This window comes from Perna viridis, chromosome 10, assembly GCF_037379345.1.
Source record: "Perna viridis isolate PV_CMFRI_1.1 ecotype Kerala chromosome 10, ASM3737934v1, whole genome shotgun sequence".
Lineage (NCBI taxonomy): Eukaryota > Metazoa > Mollusca > Bivalvia > Mytilida > Mytilidae > Perna > Perna viridis.
Window position 1 is genome coordinate 30,953,728 of NC_142454.1, and position 18,776 is coordinate 30,972,503.

An 18,776-nucleotide genomic window follows, 5' to 3' on the forward strand; every position below is an offset into this window, starting at 1 on the left:
ATGCATTATTTAAAAGAAATGTACTATTTTCAATGGAAAAGGCCAGTTGTCTTAGATGAAAAACTGAATAGAAACCACTTAAAGATGGGTGTCAGTTATATGTAGAAAGATTGAAACGTAGACAACTTACTTGACTCTTTCAGCTGTATCCCCATAAGTGAGAGGTATGTCATCTAGATTGGGATAAAAGTCAGCAGGAGGGGAGATAACTTCTATCAGACCCGATTCTACTTGTCTTGGAAAACTGAAATAACAGGAAAGGTATGTAAGAAATGTGGTGATAACCAATAATAAAATTATGACGATCAAGTCTTGCAAAGAACTAGAGGATAGGTTTACAGCAAACTTCTTCTGTAGTAAAAGAATGTCTAAATACTGAATTCACACATTCTTTTTTATAAACCAATGCATGGTATTTAACAATCACTGCAAGACTTTTCAACAATCGCCTCCCCCCCTCCCCCCCCCCCAAAAAAAAAAAAAAATGAAACAAAAACAAAACAAAACAAAACAAAGGAAAGTCAATGATACATGTCACTTACGTTAACCCCATACTCACATGAAATATACTTAAAAAAATGAGTTAAGAAAAATATAAAGTTCAAAACCAATTCAATAAGGCAAGAGCCTCTTTCTCTTTCAACAAAGGTAGATATTTCGTCAAGTCGCTAACTTTCATGCCTACCTAGTTTGTACTTCTCTTCCTACAGCCTCAACATAGTCATAGTTGTAAGGCTACAACCAAAAGAAGAAAAAATGTCATCATACAGCACTATAACATCTACCACAGAAAACAAATTATCTAAGGACTGTAACTAATATCTGAATATATTATCTTCTATAAAGAACTTTGGTTCCATTTACAAATAAACCATGAAGGAGTTTAAAGGGGTATGGTTTAAAGTTCATGACCTTGTTTATTGATCAGGTGATAGGAAAATTTTGCATCCAAGATAAAATAAAAATGAAATGATGGCATCTTTTCTAACAGTAAAAATGGTCATATTAAATCATTCATGCATAACACTATTGCATCCATAGCCTGACATTCATTATGTCATCATTAACTAAAATGCATTACAAAACTGCCTTTAAGTTGGCTCTAATTGCATTGACAAATAGAATATTATCTTTTGTAGTATATACAGATCTGTACATGAACATGATGAACCTTGCAAGTTTGGGCAATTTACATTGTAATATACTCCTCAGGATAATATACCCCAATATTCATACAAAAAACCTTAATTATCAATGAAATATATTTAACAAGATAAAGCCATGATAGAACATTCCTAGATTCTCATCCCTGCCCAACTTGATTTTTTTACACCCATATAGATTTGTTTTATTTTCTAAATTCGTTATGAAAAATATTCCCAGACTCATATTTCCAGAAATATTCTGCCTGGTACAGGTGTAGCAGTAAACATGGTAAAGACACATATACTTTGATAGACTTGTTTCATTAAGTAAAAACGATAGAAATGAAAATTAGTAAGAACGATCACCAAACACACATAGATGATAAAAACAACAATGATGGCTTTTCTGCACGAGCAACAGTTACTGTAAGAAAAATAAAAAAATAAAATTCTTCCACTGCCCAAAATTTTCAAAAAAACTGGATGACAATATAGGATTTTTCTTTATGGCCTGATGAGAAAATTTCAATGTACATTCATGGTCTCTGAAGATGTATATGTTGTATTTATAGATTTGTAAATACTTGAGGACTTTAAAATTGGTTTAAGAACACAGTTAATTTATTTCAAGCATACATGTTTAAAATAATGACTGATAAGGCCAATTTCCTGTAATTTTTCCTTTGTTAAAAGACTTTTAGAGATATCACAAGTGGCCATTAATACCTTGTGCATATACAAGGCTAAACAAAGTTATCAATTTAAGAGTTATCAACCTATTAAAACTGAAATAACATTATATGACTATCATATATGTGGATCCATTTTATCATCACCTTGCCTTTATCACTTTTGTTTGGAATAAATTTCGAATACAAAAGTCAAACTCAAGATGGTTACACATTTAACACTGCTATGAAAAAACTTCATTATAACCATAAAGAAACACATTGAAAAAATTTTTGTTTTCTGAAAGGTAGCTTTGACACATGATATTGCCTCTATTATTTTGAAAATTCAATATGTTTTTTTCTGAGAGATTTGTTGAAAAAACAATAAAATCCAGTGATAAGAAAAAAACTTCCATTCCTATAAATATAGGACCTATGCATGTAACTCAGACTAAAATCAAACCTATGACTGCAAGCATGCTACCACTCGACCACTGAGAGGGTCAAAACAGATGAAAATTTAGTTTGTTTTTGCCTACATGTCTCCCCTGTCCAAAGTTCAAGGAGGTATAACACTAAAAAATTCAGTGAATCATAAATTCCTGGAATATGCACAACTACAAATCACATCCTAAGTACTTAAAAAGTGTTGTGAAATTTGGTGCAGTAATTTCGAAAGAATTGAGCTTACAAAAGCGTGACAGACAGGGAAGGGAATAAAAATTGGGGAGACAATAATCGTGACCACTATGAATTATACCTCAGCTATGAACACTATTATGAGACAATCTTTCTTCTCTTCCATGGACAAACCCTCTATCAATGATTTCAATGTATTGCTAAGATAACTAATCTTCTCCCTCTTTATGGTTGGTATTCCCATCACAATGGAAGCTGTAAAAAATAAATAATTAAGAAAGTAGACCTAAGATAAGGGACACAACCCTTACAAATCATTGGAACGTTTGTATTCAGCATTTTACACGAATGTCATGTAAGCATCAAAGTAACAGATTGATTTCATTCTGTGTCAAATTAAAGCTTCATAGGCTTTGGTGAAATTGAATATGATACAAACATATCACTGAATTTATGAGTTATGTCCCTTACCCTAGGTTTACCTTCTTAAATAAGGCCAAGTAAACTTAAATTCTAGAATCTCATCCAACCCTTCACAAAAAACATAGGGCAGGTGGGAAGATTCATATTTTATTTTTATTTCTAACCAGATATTTGCTAGCCTAACTATAGCTATTTGAAGTATATTCGATATGTTTTAAATCCATAGCCACATCAGTTTCAGAGAAGAAACGTTATTTTAGACACCAGGAAATGAAAGTTTTGTGCGTCAATACTAGAACCTGACTCAAAAAAATCCTGGTTTTGAAATCCCAGCCCATTTTTTTTTCTGAATTTTGACATTTTTGTAGGGGCAAGAGGAGATGAAAATGTACTAATTAATTATATTAGGCCTAACACAGGAAAATATTTTTCTTCTGAAATTCATGAGAATTGAGCTTCATGTAAAAGCTTGATTCACATAAATTGTATGTGAATTCTGTCACAAAATTTGCAAGGTTACTTGTGAAAGTCATCTGAAATTTCGAGAAAATATTTTGCCCGTGTGTACATGAAACGTATAAGCAATAAATTTGCAAATGGTAAGCATGTGTGAGCAATAAATTTGCAAATGGTAAGTGCAATGCATGTTACTTTAAATAGGAACTTGGAAAAGAAGTGGATGTCAAGGGAAGTAACTCTTTTATTAGGCATAAACTAAAAGGCAGGCCTTCAAGAGGATTTTAAATTAAAATTGGGTAACATTTCTTAAAAAATAGGGCATTATAGGGAAATTTCATGAATTTATAGGGCTATTCTCTAAAATTTTGGTGCATCCTGCTGCTACACTGTGCATAGTCAGGGATCAAGACTTGATAGATTTGAAAAAACAATGTTAAATTTTGTTGAATTTATTGGCCTATAATAAAGATAAAATGATATTTTCAGACAAAAATTATTGTATGAATAAATCAAATAGATAGGAGCTTTATAGGAAAAAAGGGGCCATTTGAGGGCTTGTAAATGACAAGTTCAAAATTCTTAACAATTCATTATAGACAATTAAAAAAACTTGAATTGATGTGATGGACATTAAAAGTTCAAACAGCTTATTTTTTTAAGCTTATAAAATCCCATTACTCTGAAACAAAAAAAAAAAACCATTCTTTTCCATTAGGACAAACTCTTCAAGGAAAAATCATAAAAAATCCCTATGAGTTTGATGTTTGAACAGACAGAAAGACTGACAGAGGTAAATCATTGTACAATGGTAAAAAATATGGCATGCAATGGGTCATTAAAAGATACCCCCGCCATCTTGCCAAAAATTGGGGGGTAAAAATAATTCAAAATGGCCATAACTTTTGTATAATTAATCTGAGTATAAAAAAGATCCTCCAATGTGTTCTAAAGCCATCAGGGATGGATGGACAAACAACTTTTTGGAGGGTACCACATAATACCTCATCATTTAGTGTGATAGGGTAAATAAGAAGGCATGTAAAATATACACCAACTGTAAATGTGTTACCATTAATAACATACAGCTCCTAAATGGTATAAACATACCATTTAAGGTACACCATATACCATCCCCCTATCCTCATTGAGAATTCCCTATTCCCCAACCTCCCTTAGAATCCCTATTGTATTTTCCTTTATAAATTATTTACATTATTAAATCTAATTTTATATTTTTACATTCTGCAACATTTAAGCTGTTATTTGTACCGGTGGTTAAATTTAATGTATTTTTCATATCAATAACCACAGTACAAACTATTTTTCCCATCCCGCCCATTCAAAATCCCCCATACACTATCCCTATTCCTCAGTGCCTACCCCCACTCTTTACCATGGAAGTTTTTCCCATACAAATACTGTACCAAATGATATACCGGTAGATATTTACAAAGGGCTTTCATACAAATGTCAATTGAGTTAGGATTCTAATTTATGTGAGATAAGAACAATTTAAAAGATTAATAAACAAACAATAAAATATAAAGATAGTTGAAACTCGTCAAAATAAAATACAGAAAAAATAAAGGTATTAGATAATATAAATACATGTACATGCCTATTATTTTTGATAAATCAAAGTGTCAATTCAATTTAGCCTTCCGATATTTTCAGTCATATATATTCAATGCAAACACACATTAACACAAAATATAAGTCATTGTGTGTACTCTAGCATCCCTTAAAAACCAGAACTTATTGAGCATATTTTTCTGGATACAACTGTTTCACAGAAAAGCTTAAATGCGGAAGCCAAAATTTCACTACTGAGGCAATATTGAAACAAACTGTCTCAAAGTGTGATTTTTTAAATAAATTCATATCCAAGGAAGATTATTTCTGAAAAAAATTGCACAAGTTGAAATTCATTTTGATTGAGCAAATAAATGGCATCAAAGTTTACATTAAGGAGGTAGACCTAGGGTAAGGGACACACCTCTTAAAAATAATTCGAACGTTTGTATTCAGCATTCCACATCAAACTAATGTAAGCATCAAAGTAACTTGGACTTGGATTCTGTTTCAATGGAAAGCTTGATAGGCTTTGGTGAAATTAATATGTTACAAACGTATCACTGATTTCAAGGGTTATGTCCCTTACCCTAGGTCTACCTCCTTAAACTCATATGAATAGCTCTTTAGAATGAAGGATTCGCAATGAAGTAATATGAAATACGAAGCTTTATTTAAAACTCCTTGAAATAAATGCTCATAAATGTAATAAATGAATTATATATTTATGACACACAAAAATTTCTCAGAATTTTGCATTACATTTTATGACCTCAAGCTTGTAGGCCCTAGCCATAAAACCCACATCAAACCAACCCAGCTTATGCATAAAATGCAACATTTAGGATTCATATAAACAAAAAATGCATAAGAAAATTACAAACCATCAAATTCTGGAAAACAAAATCAAAATAACATTAAATAAAAAAAACAAAACAAAAACAATAATAAACATTATGCTAAATATGGTAAACAGTAAACATAGTATTTTTACAAATATCTTAAATTCAAGATTTAAGGTAAATTTATTATGGCAGTATATTGGATTTTACATGAAAGTGTACTATTTTTTGCTACAGCAATTTCATGATAAGTTATCTAATATGCATACCAGCAAAATTTATATTTTACTGTAGGACACACTTGCATTATTCAAGACAATAAAAAATTTGTATCATTAAATATGTTCATCTGACCATACCTGCAAAAATCTATCTGTTTATAGTAGTTATAATAAAGAACTAAAAAAATTGGTCATTTAGGGAACACCCACCACAAAATGGTAAAAATGGGGGAATTGCAAAATTTTGAGTGGCAGGGTATAAAAATTGTGAGCAAAACTCACTTGTTGATACCCTCACTCCCCTCAATAAAAACCATAAAGGCAACCCCATAAGTCATTTAGACAGAAGAACAAGGTAGGAAATCTACAACTGCATCAGATGAACAATTTGTGAAATTTTCATCAAATTATATTTAGCGGTTTCTGAGTAGTTGCAGATAAGAACTGGTGCAGACAACAGCCGGAACACTATATATCTCCCGCTTTTCGAGCCTGGGGAATAAATAATCTGTCAACGATATGCCACCAGTTGGAATCAAGACGTCTTTGGTTTATTCAAATGTTGGATTCAATATCAAATTTGATGTCATTTAATTTATTTCTATGTGCTTTCTCAAGATTGGATATATTCATAGTCCAACAATCACATGAACATTACAAAGCAAGAAAAAAATATGCTCTCACTTTGTATTAAAGCATGGGATTAACATAAAAAAAACTCATTTTAAGACTGCCTTAGTGGTAGATAGACCCTTTTGTGTTAAGTTAATGAGCATGCCAAATATACAACTTCCACGCTGTAGGTCTTGGGTAGATCAAAAGATTTTTCCTCACAGAAGTGTATATTTAGCATATGCTATGCATGCTCATTGAGTATTCCACAATCAGCAAAAAATGGTCTATTAAGACCCAATATCTTTCAGTCTAGGAGGGGGGCATGAAAAAAAAAGAGAATGAGATTACTAGTTCATATTTCACAGCATTTTATTTTATTTTCTGATAGTACGACCTTCACATACGTTTCTTAACTTAATTCAGTATTCCATATTACAAGTAGGTGGAGCTTGAATACAAGTTGAGAAATTTAATATAAAATTCACAAAAAATATATTGTACTTTAAAACGACATATATTGAATTGTTTCTCTTAAATTCCTGCAACAGGAAATTACTGCCATGTAATAACAAGGTCGTTTTTTTTTTTTTTCAAGGTTAAGTTTAGACAGGTTTTTACCATGTAATAATTAGCAGTCCAACTAAGAATCAGGCAACATTAAAATTTAGTGATTCACCTAAAAAAAATCCACCACATATGCATTTTTTTTTATTAAATAGATGAAGACATAATATTGACAGTTGGACGAGGATTTTTCACTAGAAGAACATCTGATTAAAGATAAAATTGGAAAATGTTACGATAATATGTTTGTGATTAAGAGTTATCGCCCTTACAAGTAATGAGAGTGATATCCATTGTTTTTTCAAAGCCGCTAGAAGAATGATTGATTAATTTATTGTAGTTTGATGTGCTATGGCAAATATTTCATGCATTACAGGACAAAAACGTTTTATCCTGATGAGTTCAGACTGTGCTCAAATTTTAATCAATTTAAATCTGATTTCGAGCTGGGTGGGAAAAAACTGCTCCTGTGTTGCTTATAAAACATAATTTGTGTTACCATGACTGATGCAGCGCACCTAAACCAAATTGTTCTCTGTGTGGTTCTGTTTATTTTTATTGATGTTTTGCTTGCCTATCTTGCTTAAATTTATGCTACTAGTTTTATTAAACAGCTTATTGCTTGCTTTGCATTTAATTTGCTTATAAGTGCTTGTAAATGTCTTAACTTGTCTTCGTCATATTTTATTTATGTCTCCTTTTATGTATTGTCTTACATGTATGCATGCACTCACTGTCTTATTCACTTTATGTCGGTTTAAGAGCTTATGTTGTTTAGTTACATAATTTGCCGACTTTAAATAAAGCTTATTTGATATCTGGATATCTAATTAATGACCTCTCTCACTCAATGCAAGCACGCTACCACAGGACCACAGAGGTTGTGATCACTAGTATACCGAGTATGTGAAACCATAGGTGAATTTGAATACACTGAAGCATTTTATACATCACATTAAGAGGGAGACCTATGGTAAGGGACACAACTCTTACAAGTCATTGGAACATTTGTATTTACCATTTTACATCAATCTCATGTAAGCATCAAAGTCACTTGGATTGATTTCATTCTGTTTCAAAGCAAAGCTTGAAAGGCTTTGGTGAAATTGAATATAATACAAACATATCACTGATTTCAAAGGTTATGTCCCTTACCCTAGGTCTACCTCCTTAAGTATCCTTCCAGGAAGGACTCTTTGAGAGTTGAGAGAACCTGTTTACGACAAGGACATGTGTATTTGTCTTATTTTGTTCTCTTATCCAATGGAATGTCTTAAAATTGGCAGCATCATAGACGTATTCAAACAAAAGGAAAGAAAAAGCTTGACTTGACTACATACTATGTTTCCAGAAGTGGTGGCACTCTCTAGAAGAAGCAAACAAAATTTATATGAATTCACGGAAGAAACAGGTCTTATACTCAAATCAATGATCAGGTTATCTTTATTTCGTTAGAGAAATTTTTGGCCTTTCACTCATTCTGCTATGCTCAACTCATAAAAGAACTTGAATTTCGTAAACTTGTGAAAGACAAAACTCACTCATGTAAGCACCTATTAATCAATCGATCCATAAATCACTTCCTGCATGACTCTTAGGTGGACAGCTATAACTACTTCATACAATTTTAACAAAATATTTATTCAAAATTATGTAAGTCTACATAAACAAATATTTTCTTGACGTCTAATTTATATTAATTTAATTTTGTTGGCATTGAAATCTCTAGTTCCAACTTCTCTCTATAATTCATCCAAACGGAAACTTCTCGACTCAGAGAACAAGAAAACTACATGTATATTCATATGGTCAACTTGAATCTCTTATTAACTAACCCTTACATATCAGATTGTACTTTGTTCATATACTTAAGTATTTTTAAGTCTAACTTTCGGAAGGGTCTATTTCCTAGAAACAATAGATATAACAATTATCTTTGGGCTATTACACACTTAGACAGACTTTAAGAGTATATATTTTTATATCTATTTTATACTGTGGTAATCCTTTCAATAGTGGGCACCAAATATCATATTTATTCATCACAGACCTCCTTGATTTTTCATTAATCATAGTTTTTTTCATGGTTATTATGGGCTACTGTGAAAGTATATTAATTCATGGATACCAATTTTTGTGGATTACAGAAGAAACACAAGAATGTGGATTCTTAAATTCACGTTTCTGAGGTTTTCAGTATACAAATCAATGGAAATCTCTATTTTGATGCGAACTAAATTTCATAGTTTTGCCTACAGACGAAAACCATGAAAACTGGTACCCCATGAACAATAGTACTTTCACAGTATTCCAGAAATGAATGTAGTTGGGGGGGAGGGGTAGGCATTCATACAATTTTAATTTGCTTATTTTTGTTCTTTGTTAAGATCAACTATCTTAAATATCAACCACCCATCTAAATCCTGACACCACCACACCCCCATAACAATTAACTCTGGAATAGTCCCTAATTTATTGATCAATAGGCGCAAACCATATCTTGAAGAATCTTTATGTTGATATAAAGTGGATGTTTTTACAGGCCAACCAGCCGTTTTACAGGCCTAGGATTTCTAAATATGGGTTAATGATGTAGATGGTTAAAAATTTTATAAATTTTACAAAACATAACTTTTGGCCAAACTGTACAGAACAAATTTCTTTCATAGTAGGTAAAGAGATTGGTTAAAGTGATGCAAAGAGTGAGAACATAGACTACAATGTATATTACTCATTAATATGGCATGGTGTCGTTATTTGACTTTCAGTTGATTATGAAAAAAGGTTACAGACCACCAATTCAACCAATGAGCATTTGGAACGTACGCAAAAATAGTCCTACGCAGAAATTACCCCTGTTCCTCTTAGTGCTGTGAAAAAAGTTCTCATCTTATTTTAAAAATTTAAAGAGTTTCTGAAAGGAAAAACATTTCTGTACATTTTATAGGTGCATTTTGCTTCTTGTGATGTGAAGCCTAATCTCCATAATGATTTTTAAATATACCCCTATCTTGTGAAAACACTGGGATTTCCCATGCTATTTATAGACCCTTCACTTCCGGTGACCAGTACTGCACTGCAAGTCTGCTAACCCCACATGCCATTCTGAGGATTGTGAGCTGACATATGTAGAATCATGCTGATATATAGTCATCTGCAGGTTAAAGTTAAGGTAAAGTCCAGAGAAGCCATTGAATATTGTGAAATTAGCATAGAAGCCTATGGGAAGTGGAATTAGTGGTTTTTAGCCTTAAGATCAAGCCATGGCAAAATGAAAAGTTTCTTGAAATAGCTTTAAACTACTTGAAGATCTTGTTAACTTTGCCATGAGAGGAATACACTACAAAAATCCTTCAAAATATGCATTTTTTTAAGTTATAGGTCCAAATTATGGAAAATTGGTCTTTTTGGCTGATTTTTATGTCCTATCTTGTAAAAAGTGTAGAAAATTTAGTAAAAATATCAAATATTAAACTTTGAGGGCTATATTTACCTAAATATGGTAGTAATAAGCACTTGAAATCAAGTTTTGTGTAGATTTGAGCAAAAATTAGGTTAGAAATGAAGAAAAACTCACTTTCATTACTGCGGTTAAGGCCATACAAGCATTCCCCTATGGCAACATGGAAAATCCATTATTGAGCACTTTTTTTGCTTTAGGTGCCCTTTACTGGTCATGTTTTAATGTGAAAACACTGTATTTACAAATTTAATGCCAAATATATCACCTTTTGTGAAAATTTAACGATTTAGGATTTTTGACATGTGATCAAGAAAAAGGGGGAGGCATGTCAGAAATAAATTTTTAAAAATAGACCAATTTCTCAGAAAATGATTACTTTTAAAACTATTTCTTCATTAATATTGTTAAAAAACAAGTTGTGATTGATATTTTTTATTTGAAAAGTCAGAAAAAGTTCTTTGCAAATATTTAATGCATTTCAGTATGGTAGAATATTTTCACTTTTTTGCTTGCACAACTTGGTTACCCTATATTTAAAAATCAAATATTTAAAAAAGTGCTTGTCACATTTCACTGAAACTTTGCAAATGCATTCAGTATGTGTGTAGGAAGATACCTGTATAGTTATTTATTTTTTCTAAGACAAAAAGTGACCCTTTAGGTTACAGACCACCAATTCAACCAATGAGCATTTGGAACGTACGCAAAAATAGTCCTACGCAGAAATTACCCCTGTTCCTCTTAGTGCTGTGAAAAAAGTTCTCATCTTATTTTAAAAATTTAAAGAGTTTCTGAAAGGAAAAACATTTCTGTACATTTTATAGGTGCATTTTGCTTCTTGTGATGTGAAGCCTAATCTCCATAATGATTTTTAAATATACCCCTATCTTGTGAAAACACTGGGATTTCCCATGCTATTTATAGACCCTTCACTTCCGGTGACCAGTACTGCACTGCAAGTCTGCTAACCCCACATGCCATTCTGAGGATTGTGAGCTGACATATGTAGAATCATGCTGATATATAGTCATCTGCAGGTTAAAGTTAAGGTAAAGTCCAGAGAAGCCATTGAATATTGTGAAATTAGCATAGAAGCCTATGGGAAGTGGAATTAGTGGTTTTTAGCCAAAAGTCATTGTTCTTATTCCATGGATTTTATTACTTTTGTTATTTTATTACTTTTGTTATCAGGGCCTTTCAGAGTTTACTTAAAAGTGTGTTTATACAAGTTGAACAGAGTTTGGTGATCTCTGTGTGTATTTATTATTTAAATAAATGTTATAGGATGGTACATGTTTTGCATGTCACATTATCTTTTCCTATTTCTATCTTTTAAATCTGATCTTGCATCCTGCATATTAATTCCAAAAGCCTCTGCTTTCATAACTAACCCTCAACCCTAACCCTAAACTGTTTTCAGTAGAAAATGGTATTTACCAGTTTCTAACACTAGTATCAAGTGAACACGGTGACTCACAAAGTAGATGCTTATTTTTGTTAAAATGATGGCTTAGGTCAGACAAGCAGGATCTTAGAGCTGTGAGTCCGTCTTCATTTCTCATTTCTATGTAATACTCAATAATGTATAAACTATTGATGTTTCCAAGCAATCTTTTTATAAAAAAATATTAGACACAAGCTTTGATAAACTAAAGATTTTGCCACTTTTTACTCGCTCTGAAACAATTTGCTTTTAAAATTAAAATTTTTAGGTAGTCAACAAATGCAGTAGGTAATTTCTGCACAAAAATATGTGGCAAATTTGAAAGTAAATATGCAGGAAGTAAAAAAATTCCAACAGTAAAATATGAAATTGAAAAAGGAGAAAACTAAAAAGGAGAAAACTATGAATCTGCGAATCCCTAGAAAAACCATAAATGGTATTGAAACAGGCAAAGTAAAATCATGCATTTTCACTCTAAAAAATACAGACTGGCAAGTTCATCAAACTTTTATGCTTCTTACCACTAAACTCTGAAGCGTTGGAAAAATACTTATTAAATATATACAACACTTAACCCAACAGGAAACAGACACCAAATGGAAAAAAAGAACTAAGACATTTTAGTGAAAACTCATTAAAGAGGAAATAAACTCCTATAGTTTTTTCATATTAAAGGAGTAGCATATTTTTACAAAGGAAATGACCAAAATGATCAGAGATGATTCCCAGTTTAAAGGGTAAAGCTTGATTTGCATTAAACAAAGATTATTGGGGGGTATCACATGTATTCCCATACATATATTTTAAAACAAAATGAAATCTGATAAAAAGCCGTAAATTAATAGATGAACTACATTTGTCATGAGGACAGATGATATTTGATCATGAGTCTACTGGACATCCCTCAATGTACATTTTAAGACAGCTGATATCTGTTATGAGACTATGGGACTTACCTCCATGTTTATTTTTAGAAAGATGATATTTTGGTTTGAGACTATCAGGATGCTTTGACAGGTGAGGCAGGTATGTGAAGATGCTCGGTAAATGAAGACTGGTTCCTGACTGGTTCCCCCCGTCCGTTGTGTTCTGCAGTTGACCCTTGAACAATGTCTTCATTTCTGGTGACATATAATCTGATAATGACCTGAAATTTAGAAAAAGTAATCAAGGTTATAGCGGTAATCAAAAGAATGTAATCCAGGGACAAAGACCAGACACGGAAAACAGACATACACAACAAAGAACATAAAGCAACTAAAATCATACATACAAAGTAACAAAAGTAAATGAGCAACTCGGACTCCACTAAAAACTGGGAGCATGAACCAGGTGCACCGGTAGGGTAAGTGTCCTCTGCTTTTCTAGAAAAATATAACATGTTTACGAATTTACCCTTGATATTTTTTTACATAAATTTACACTAACATTTTTAGATATTATATACCAACCGGTACTACATGTATTACATGATAATGACTTGAAATTGACAGATGTAAAATGTACAGGTTCAACACAGACACCATAGTGATACACTATTTTAATGAAAATTATTCATAAATGTTCCGGTGGAAATTACCCAGGAAATTAAGGACTTGCAATGAACAAGATATGACGATTCTCTCATTCTTAACAAAGAATGTAACTGAAGGAACTTGTAGGAGAAAAATAGCATTATCATTTCGAAAATAGCTTATACATGTACCACATTATCATAAATAAAGATAAAGGATTATTCATTTCAATTGAGTTTTCTGTGCACTATTTCTTTTCAGTTGTAGAGCTTTTCTCTTTCTTTTGATGCCCCCAAATCCACCTTGCCATGGCACTGAAAATTATTTCTGAAAGTTTTCAAAGAGTTTTCATAAGGACTTCATACACACTATACACTCCTTGAGATGTTCAGTTTTTTTTCACACGCAGAATACCTTAATGAATGCATACAAGATAAACAAACACTTCTATGGTGCATTTAAGAACACTTGTATGGTGTGTTTAAACAAACCCCTATTGTGCATTTAACAAACAATCTTATCCTGTATTCTAAGGATCACTCCTACCTTGTGTTCTAACAAACACTCATATCCTATGTTCTAACAAACACTCCTACCTTGTGTTCTAACAATCACTCCTACCCTGTGTTCTAAGAAACACACCTACTTTGAGTTCTAACAAACACTCATATCCCATGTTCTAACAAACACTCCTACCTTGTGTTCTAACGATCACTCCTACCTTGTGTTCTAACAAACACTCCTACCTTGAGTTCTAACAAACACTCCTACCTTGCATTCTAACGATCACTCCTACCTTGAGTTCTAACAAACACTTGTATCGTGTGTTTAAAGGAGTACTTACCCCTGTATTGTGCATTTTTATGAACACAAAATGCTCAGCAAATGCACGATAAATGATGCAGGAACACTAAAATAGGAAACAAACATTTCAAAGAGTGCACATGTATAACACAAAAATGCAAAAAGATTTCTTACTGAATGGAAGTATAAGGAATTTCAATTCGTACAGTTATTGCCCATTTATTGAGCACAATAATTAAAAATACCTGTTCATTGAAGTGTTTTGAGCTATTATACGTAAGAAATGATTGAACTGGTTCTTTAGGTTATTCAGATTAAACTGTCTCTCTTTACTGAGGTTGTCAGTCATTTCTAACTTGTCCTGTAGTTCAGCAAATCTGACCTGGAGTATATGATCATAGTTGCTGTCTGAAAAATAGAGATAAAATTGTGTAACTATATTTGTAATGTTTGACACTTCTATTAGTTAAGAATAAGTACACCAAAGGGTCTATATATTGCCATTTGACCTGAAGTAGTGTGAAGTATTTGTTATATTATACTTTTTTTATATATCTATAGTTTACTATAGAGAAAACATCCACAACTTCTAAGATTATGATATCATGTTCTTAATTCCAAAGTGAGGCAGTCCATATCATTTACTACCAGTCCATATAGCATTATATGGACCAGCTGCTACATGTATATCTAAGAAAGTAAACCAATAAAAATCTTAAAAGTATAATATTGTTCAATCTGACATTAGAATCAAAGGTCTTTAACATGTATGCAGATCAATATACATTGTAAGAAGTCCTGATGACAGCAGGAAAGCTTTTCTGTATTCTACCCCTGAAACCATCCATAACATGTATTTGTACATGTAACGATAGAAGCTTACCTTCCTTTGAGAAAAGTGCCAGCCAGAAAACTGTGCACATCACCAGACCGACAGTGATCAATATACTCCTTGGTCTTGCCCTCATCATCTACTACCTTGACTTCCTGTCACATGATGTCACTGTGAAAAAAATATCAGGTTATTACAAGTCTGTCATCAACTAAATACACAAACCTGACAAATCAGAAAATTGAATGGTCACAATAATAAGGCTGGTTGTATTACAGTGCAAACAATGATGATGTTCAGGGATTAGAGACCTAATGAACTATCTCTGGTACATGTAGTTAAATGGACAATTGACATGGAGATTTACCATTCCACAGGTACTAAAATACATGTCTGTATGAGAGTTCAAATCTATTTCTCATCTGTCCAGTTAATTTAACTAGAGAAGTACATCCGGTGTTAGTCATTCAACCATATCTATCCCATGAATATCTACACACTATAGAACCAATTGAATGTTCCATTATTTATAATGGCCTGTCTATCAGATCGTCAAAATTTGTATAAGAGTTATCACGAAAACCAAGGTTCTAGTGGAAATCAAAAGAATGCAATCCAGCAATGAGCAACATAGACTTCACTAAAAACTGGGAGCATGGACCAGGTGCACCAGTAGGGTAAGTGTCCTGTGCTTTTCTAGAAACACCCCTCGAGTTGCCCATAAAAAGTCAAGTCCACGGTAAACAAAAAAGGAAAGGAAAACTATGATGCGTTGAACAAATCAGTTTTCATGGTGCAGATGTAAAAGCTACGCTCTAGATTATGTTTTATTTCAAGGGCCTTAAAGGATGTTTACTGGTCATGTTAACAATTTTCATCAGATTTTTGGACTCCTCTGGTTTTATCCATTTCAAAAATTTGATATTTTTTTACTGGTGACCCCCACATATATTTTCATCATTTCATTAAATACACCATAAAATGTTATTTGGGTAGTTTTGAAAAAAAAAAAAAGTCCTGTTATTTCTTCAGTATTCTTAATAGATAAAACCAGCTAAGACCAAAGCTATAGAAAATCTAGAGAAATCCTTTTTCCGCCAAATTTCAAATGCTTATATCTCAAAAACAAGCAAACTAACCCATCTTTTTTTCTTTTCTTCTTAAATTGTTTTAGCATGAAAGATCTTAAATGATTTCATAACCCTTAAACAGACCAGTAAACATTCTTAATTTAGAATAAGATCACTTCAGATCTGTGTTGATCACGTTTTATCTTCTTTTATCAAGTATATACAAAAACTGTCTTCACTTCCAAAAGCAAAAATTACATAATTTAATCAAATTGTTTTTGTGAATCTTAAGTTACATTTAAATTTCTACACTGTGTTAAAATGTAGCATCAAGAACAAAATTTGTTTAAACCTAAATGCTTTTAAGTTGTGTAAGAATCAGGCAATGGGTGGCACATTATTTTTTTTCCTATATAGTTATCTTTGCCTTACATATATTCAGTACAATAGAAAAGCTATTTAAATATATCCTGAAGCATCTGCGACATAGATATTTTTTGACTGCTTATATTGGGAAAAAGTGCTGGAAAATTATCCAGCCATTTTTTCATAGAAAGCAAACTTTACAAATACTTTTATTGTTATTTCTAGGGGTTATGAGGTATAAATACTTGGATAATGCAATAAATTCTCTGCATATCTTTTCTTTATGTGCTACACCTTACACACATTTTGCCTGATTCTTAAACAGAGAAGTACTGAAATAATACTAACTACATTTAATAGTGATCATGGAGCCATAATTCATACATTAATTTCGATGCTGGAAGACATTTAACTTTTGAAAAAAAATCATCAAAGGATGAAAATTGAAACCAAGCTTCCACCAATGAAGACAAGTTGTAAATTATTAAAATGCCTCTGAGCCTTTGAAGTAATAGAACATGTGGATGGGTGGACACATGTCTGCTGATGCATCCCTCACAAGATTGGCATATGCATGTGGATGGGTGGATACAAGCATACCAAAATATGTCTGCTGATGCATCCCTTAAAAGACTGGCATAAGCATGTGGATGGGTGGACTCAAGCATACCAGAATATGTCTGCTGATGCATCCCTCATTAACTGGCATACAGAAATGTTAGTAAAATCTATATTAACAAAAATAATCTCTCCCAGTCACTCAATCTTTTTAAGTCTTGGCAAACTAAATGAATTCACATGACAGTTCTGTAAACCTGTAAACTGTAAACTGTAAAATTTTCGCAGCAGTTTCATTTCCGATATTTTCGCAGTAAGGCCCGTAACATGAAAATAAAACTGCCAGGATTATTTTTCTTCGAAGAACATTATAATACAATTTGAGGAAAACTCACAAATTCTAAACTGCGTGAAAACAGTTTGATGGTAGAAATTGCAAAAAAAAAAAAAAGACGGTGCAAAATTTTCCCACTTTACAGTATATAATGATAATTAAATAATACATGGTATAAGACTGAGAAAATTATGAAACCTTTAAAGATTATTACCACATTAACAAGTTCAGCGCCATGGATCCAATATTTTGGCCATGCTCTCTTTTCAAAAATGACAAATGGCCATTACTTTACCAAAGAGCTTATAAATAGACTTTTCGTACTCCATATATTATGCCAAGAGCATATATTTAGCATACTGTTAGCATACAATAATGTACAACAACCACAACTGTATAATGCCACAAGTGTCAACAAGAAGGCTCACTTTATTGGGTTCTTCTAAATAGAAAAAGAATGGATGTTGAGAAATGTAATAGATGCACCAGTGTATAACCTTAATAGAAATGGTAAATACTTAAAGATCACTAAAATCAGTCTTCACAACTACCTTTCCAGTTATTAGGCCCGAAATACATTTTTTAGAAATTTTTATCTAGTGATTGTTGGCCTATAGTATTCAATTTTACAGGCCCACCTCCATTTTGACAAGCCTTGGGCCTCAAACTACTTCTTAACCGTGAAGACTGCCAAAAGATTAATAAGCGTAATAATTGTAAACACACCTTTAAGTACAAGATGTACATGTAAGCTCTGGAAGGCTCGGACAACAAAGTAATATAATCCATGGATACTTTACCTTTTCACTGTCTACAAATTCAAATTATATAAATTTTGTTCTGAGACTTTTTCCCTACCACATAGTGGTATTAGCACAAGATTATGGAATACTGAAAAGAGACAGTAGTGTAGGATGAAATATATATATAACAGGAAAAACCTAAGGATGAAGATGCAAGTACTGTTGTGCTAGGTAGGTATACTCCCATTTGTACAGGCTGTTGATATTGGACAGAACCAAAATTGCCCGATCTATATAGACACCGAATAAATTTAAAATTGATCTATCCAATGAGTGGTTAGATAATTTCAATAAAAAAACAAATGGATGGACGAGTAGAATGAAGGACCAATGGAGAAGGCAATTCCAATATACCACTACTCGTTGAGAAACATATCAGTTATTTACTTGATGATTACGTCCCCTTCCATTAAAAATATAAGTAAAACAAAACTAAC

General features: G+C 32.3%; 1 protein-coding gene across 6 annotated transcripts in view; it reads right to left on the reverse strand.

Annotated features, from left to right (window-relative positions):
- The window catches only part of LOC148605359 (alpha-1,3-mannosyl-glycoprotein 4-beta-N-acetylglucosaminyltransferase B-like), a 55,315-nt gene that overhangs the window by 20,312 nt on the left and 16,227 nt on the right, over positions 1-18,776 (reverse strand). For all 6 annotated transcript variants that reach the window (XM_088550848.1, XM_088550849.1, XM_088550847.1 and 3 more), the window contains 6 exons: positions 15,260-15,379; positions 14,622-14,784; positions 13,015-13,205; positions 2,577-2,710; positions 686-735; positions 131-244 (listed from right to left, as the gene is read on the reverse strand). In XM_088550848.1, coding sequence (XP_088406974.1) covers positions 131-244; positions 686-735; positions 2,577-2,710; positions 13,015-13,205; positions 14,622-14,784; positions 15,260-15,347 — 740 coding nt within the window. In that variant the 5' untranslated portion in view covers positions 15,348-15,379. The remainder of the gene's footprint in view (positions 1-130; positions 245-685; positions 736-2,576; positions 2,711-13,014; positions 13,206-14,621; positions 14,785-15,259; positions 15,380-18,776) is intronic.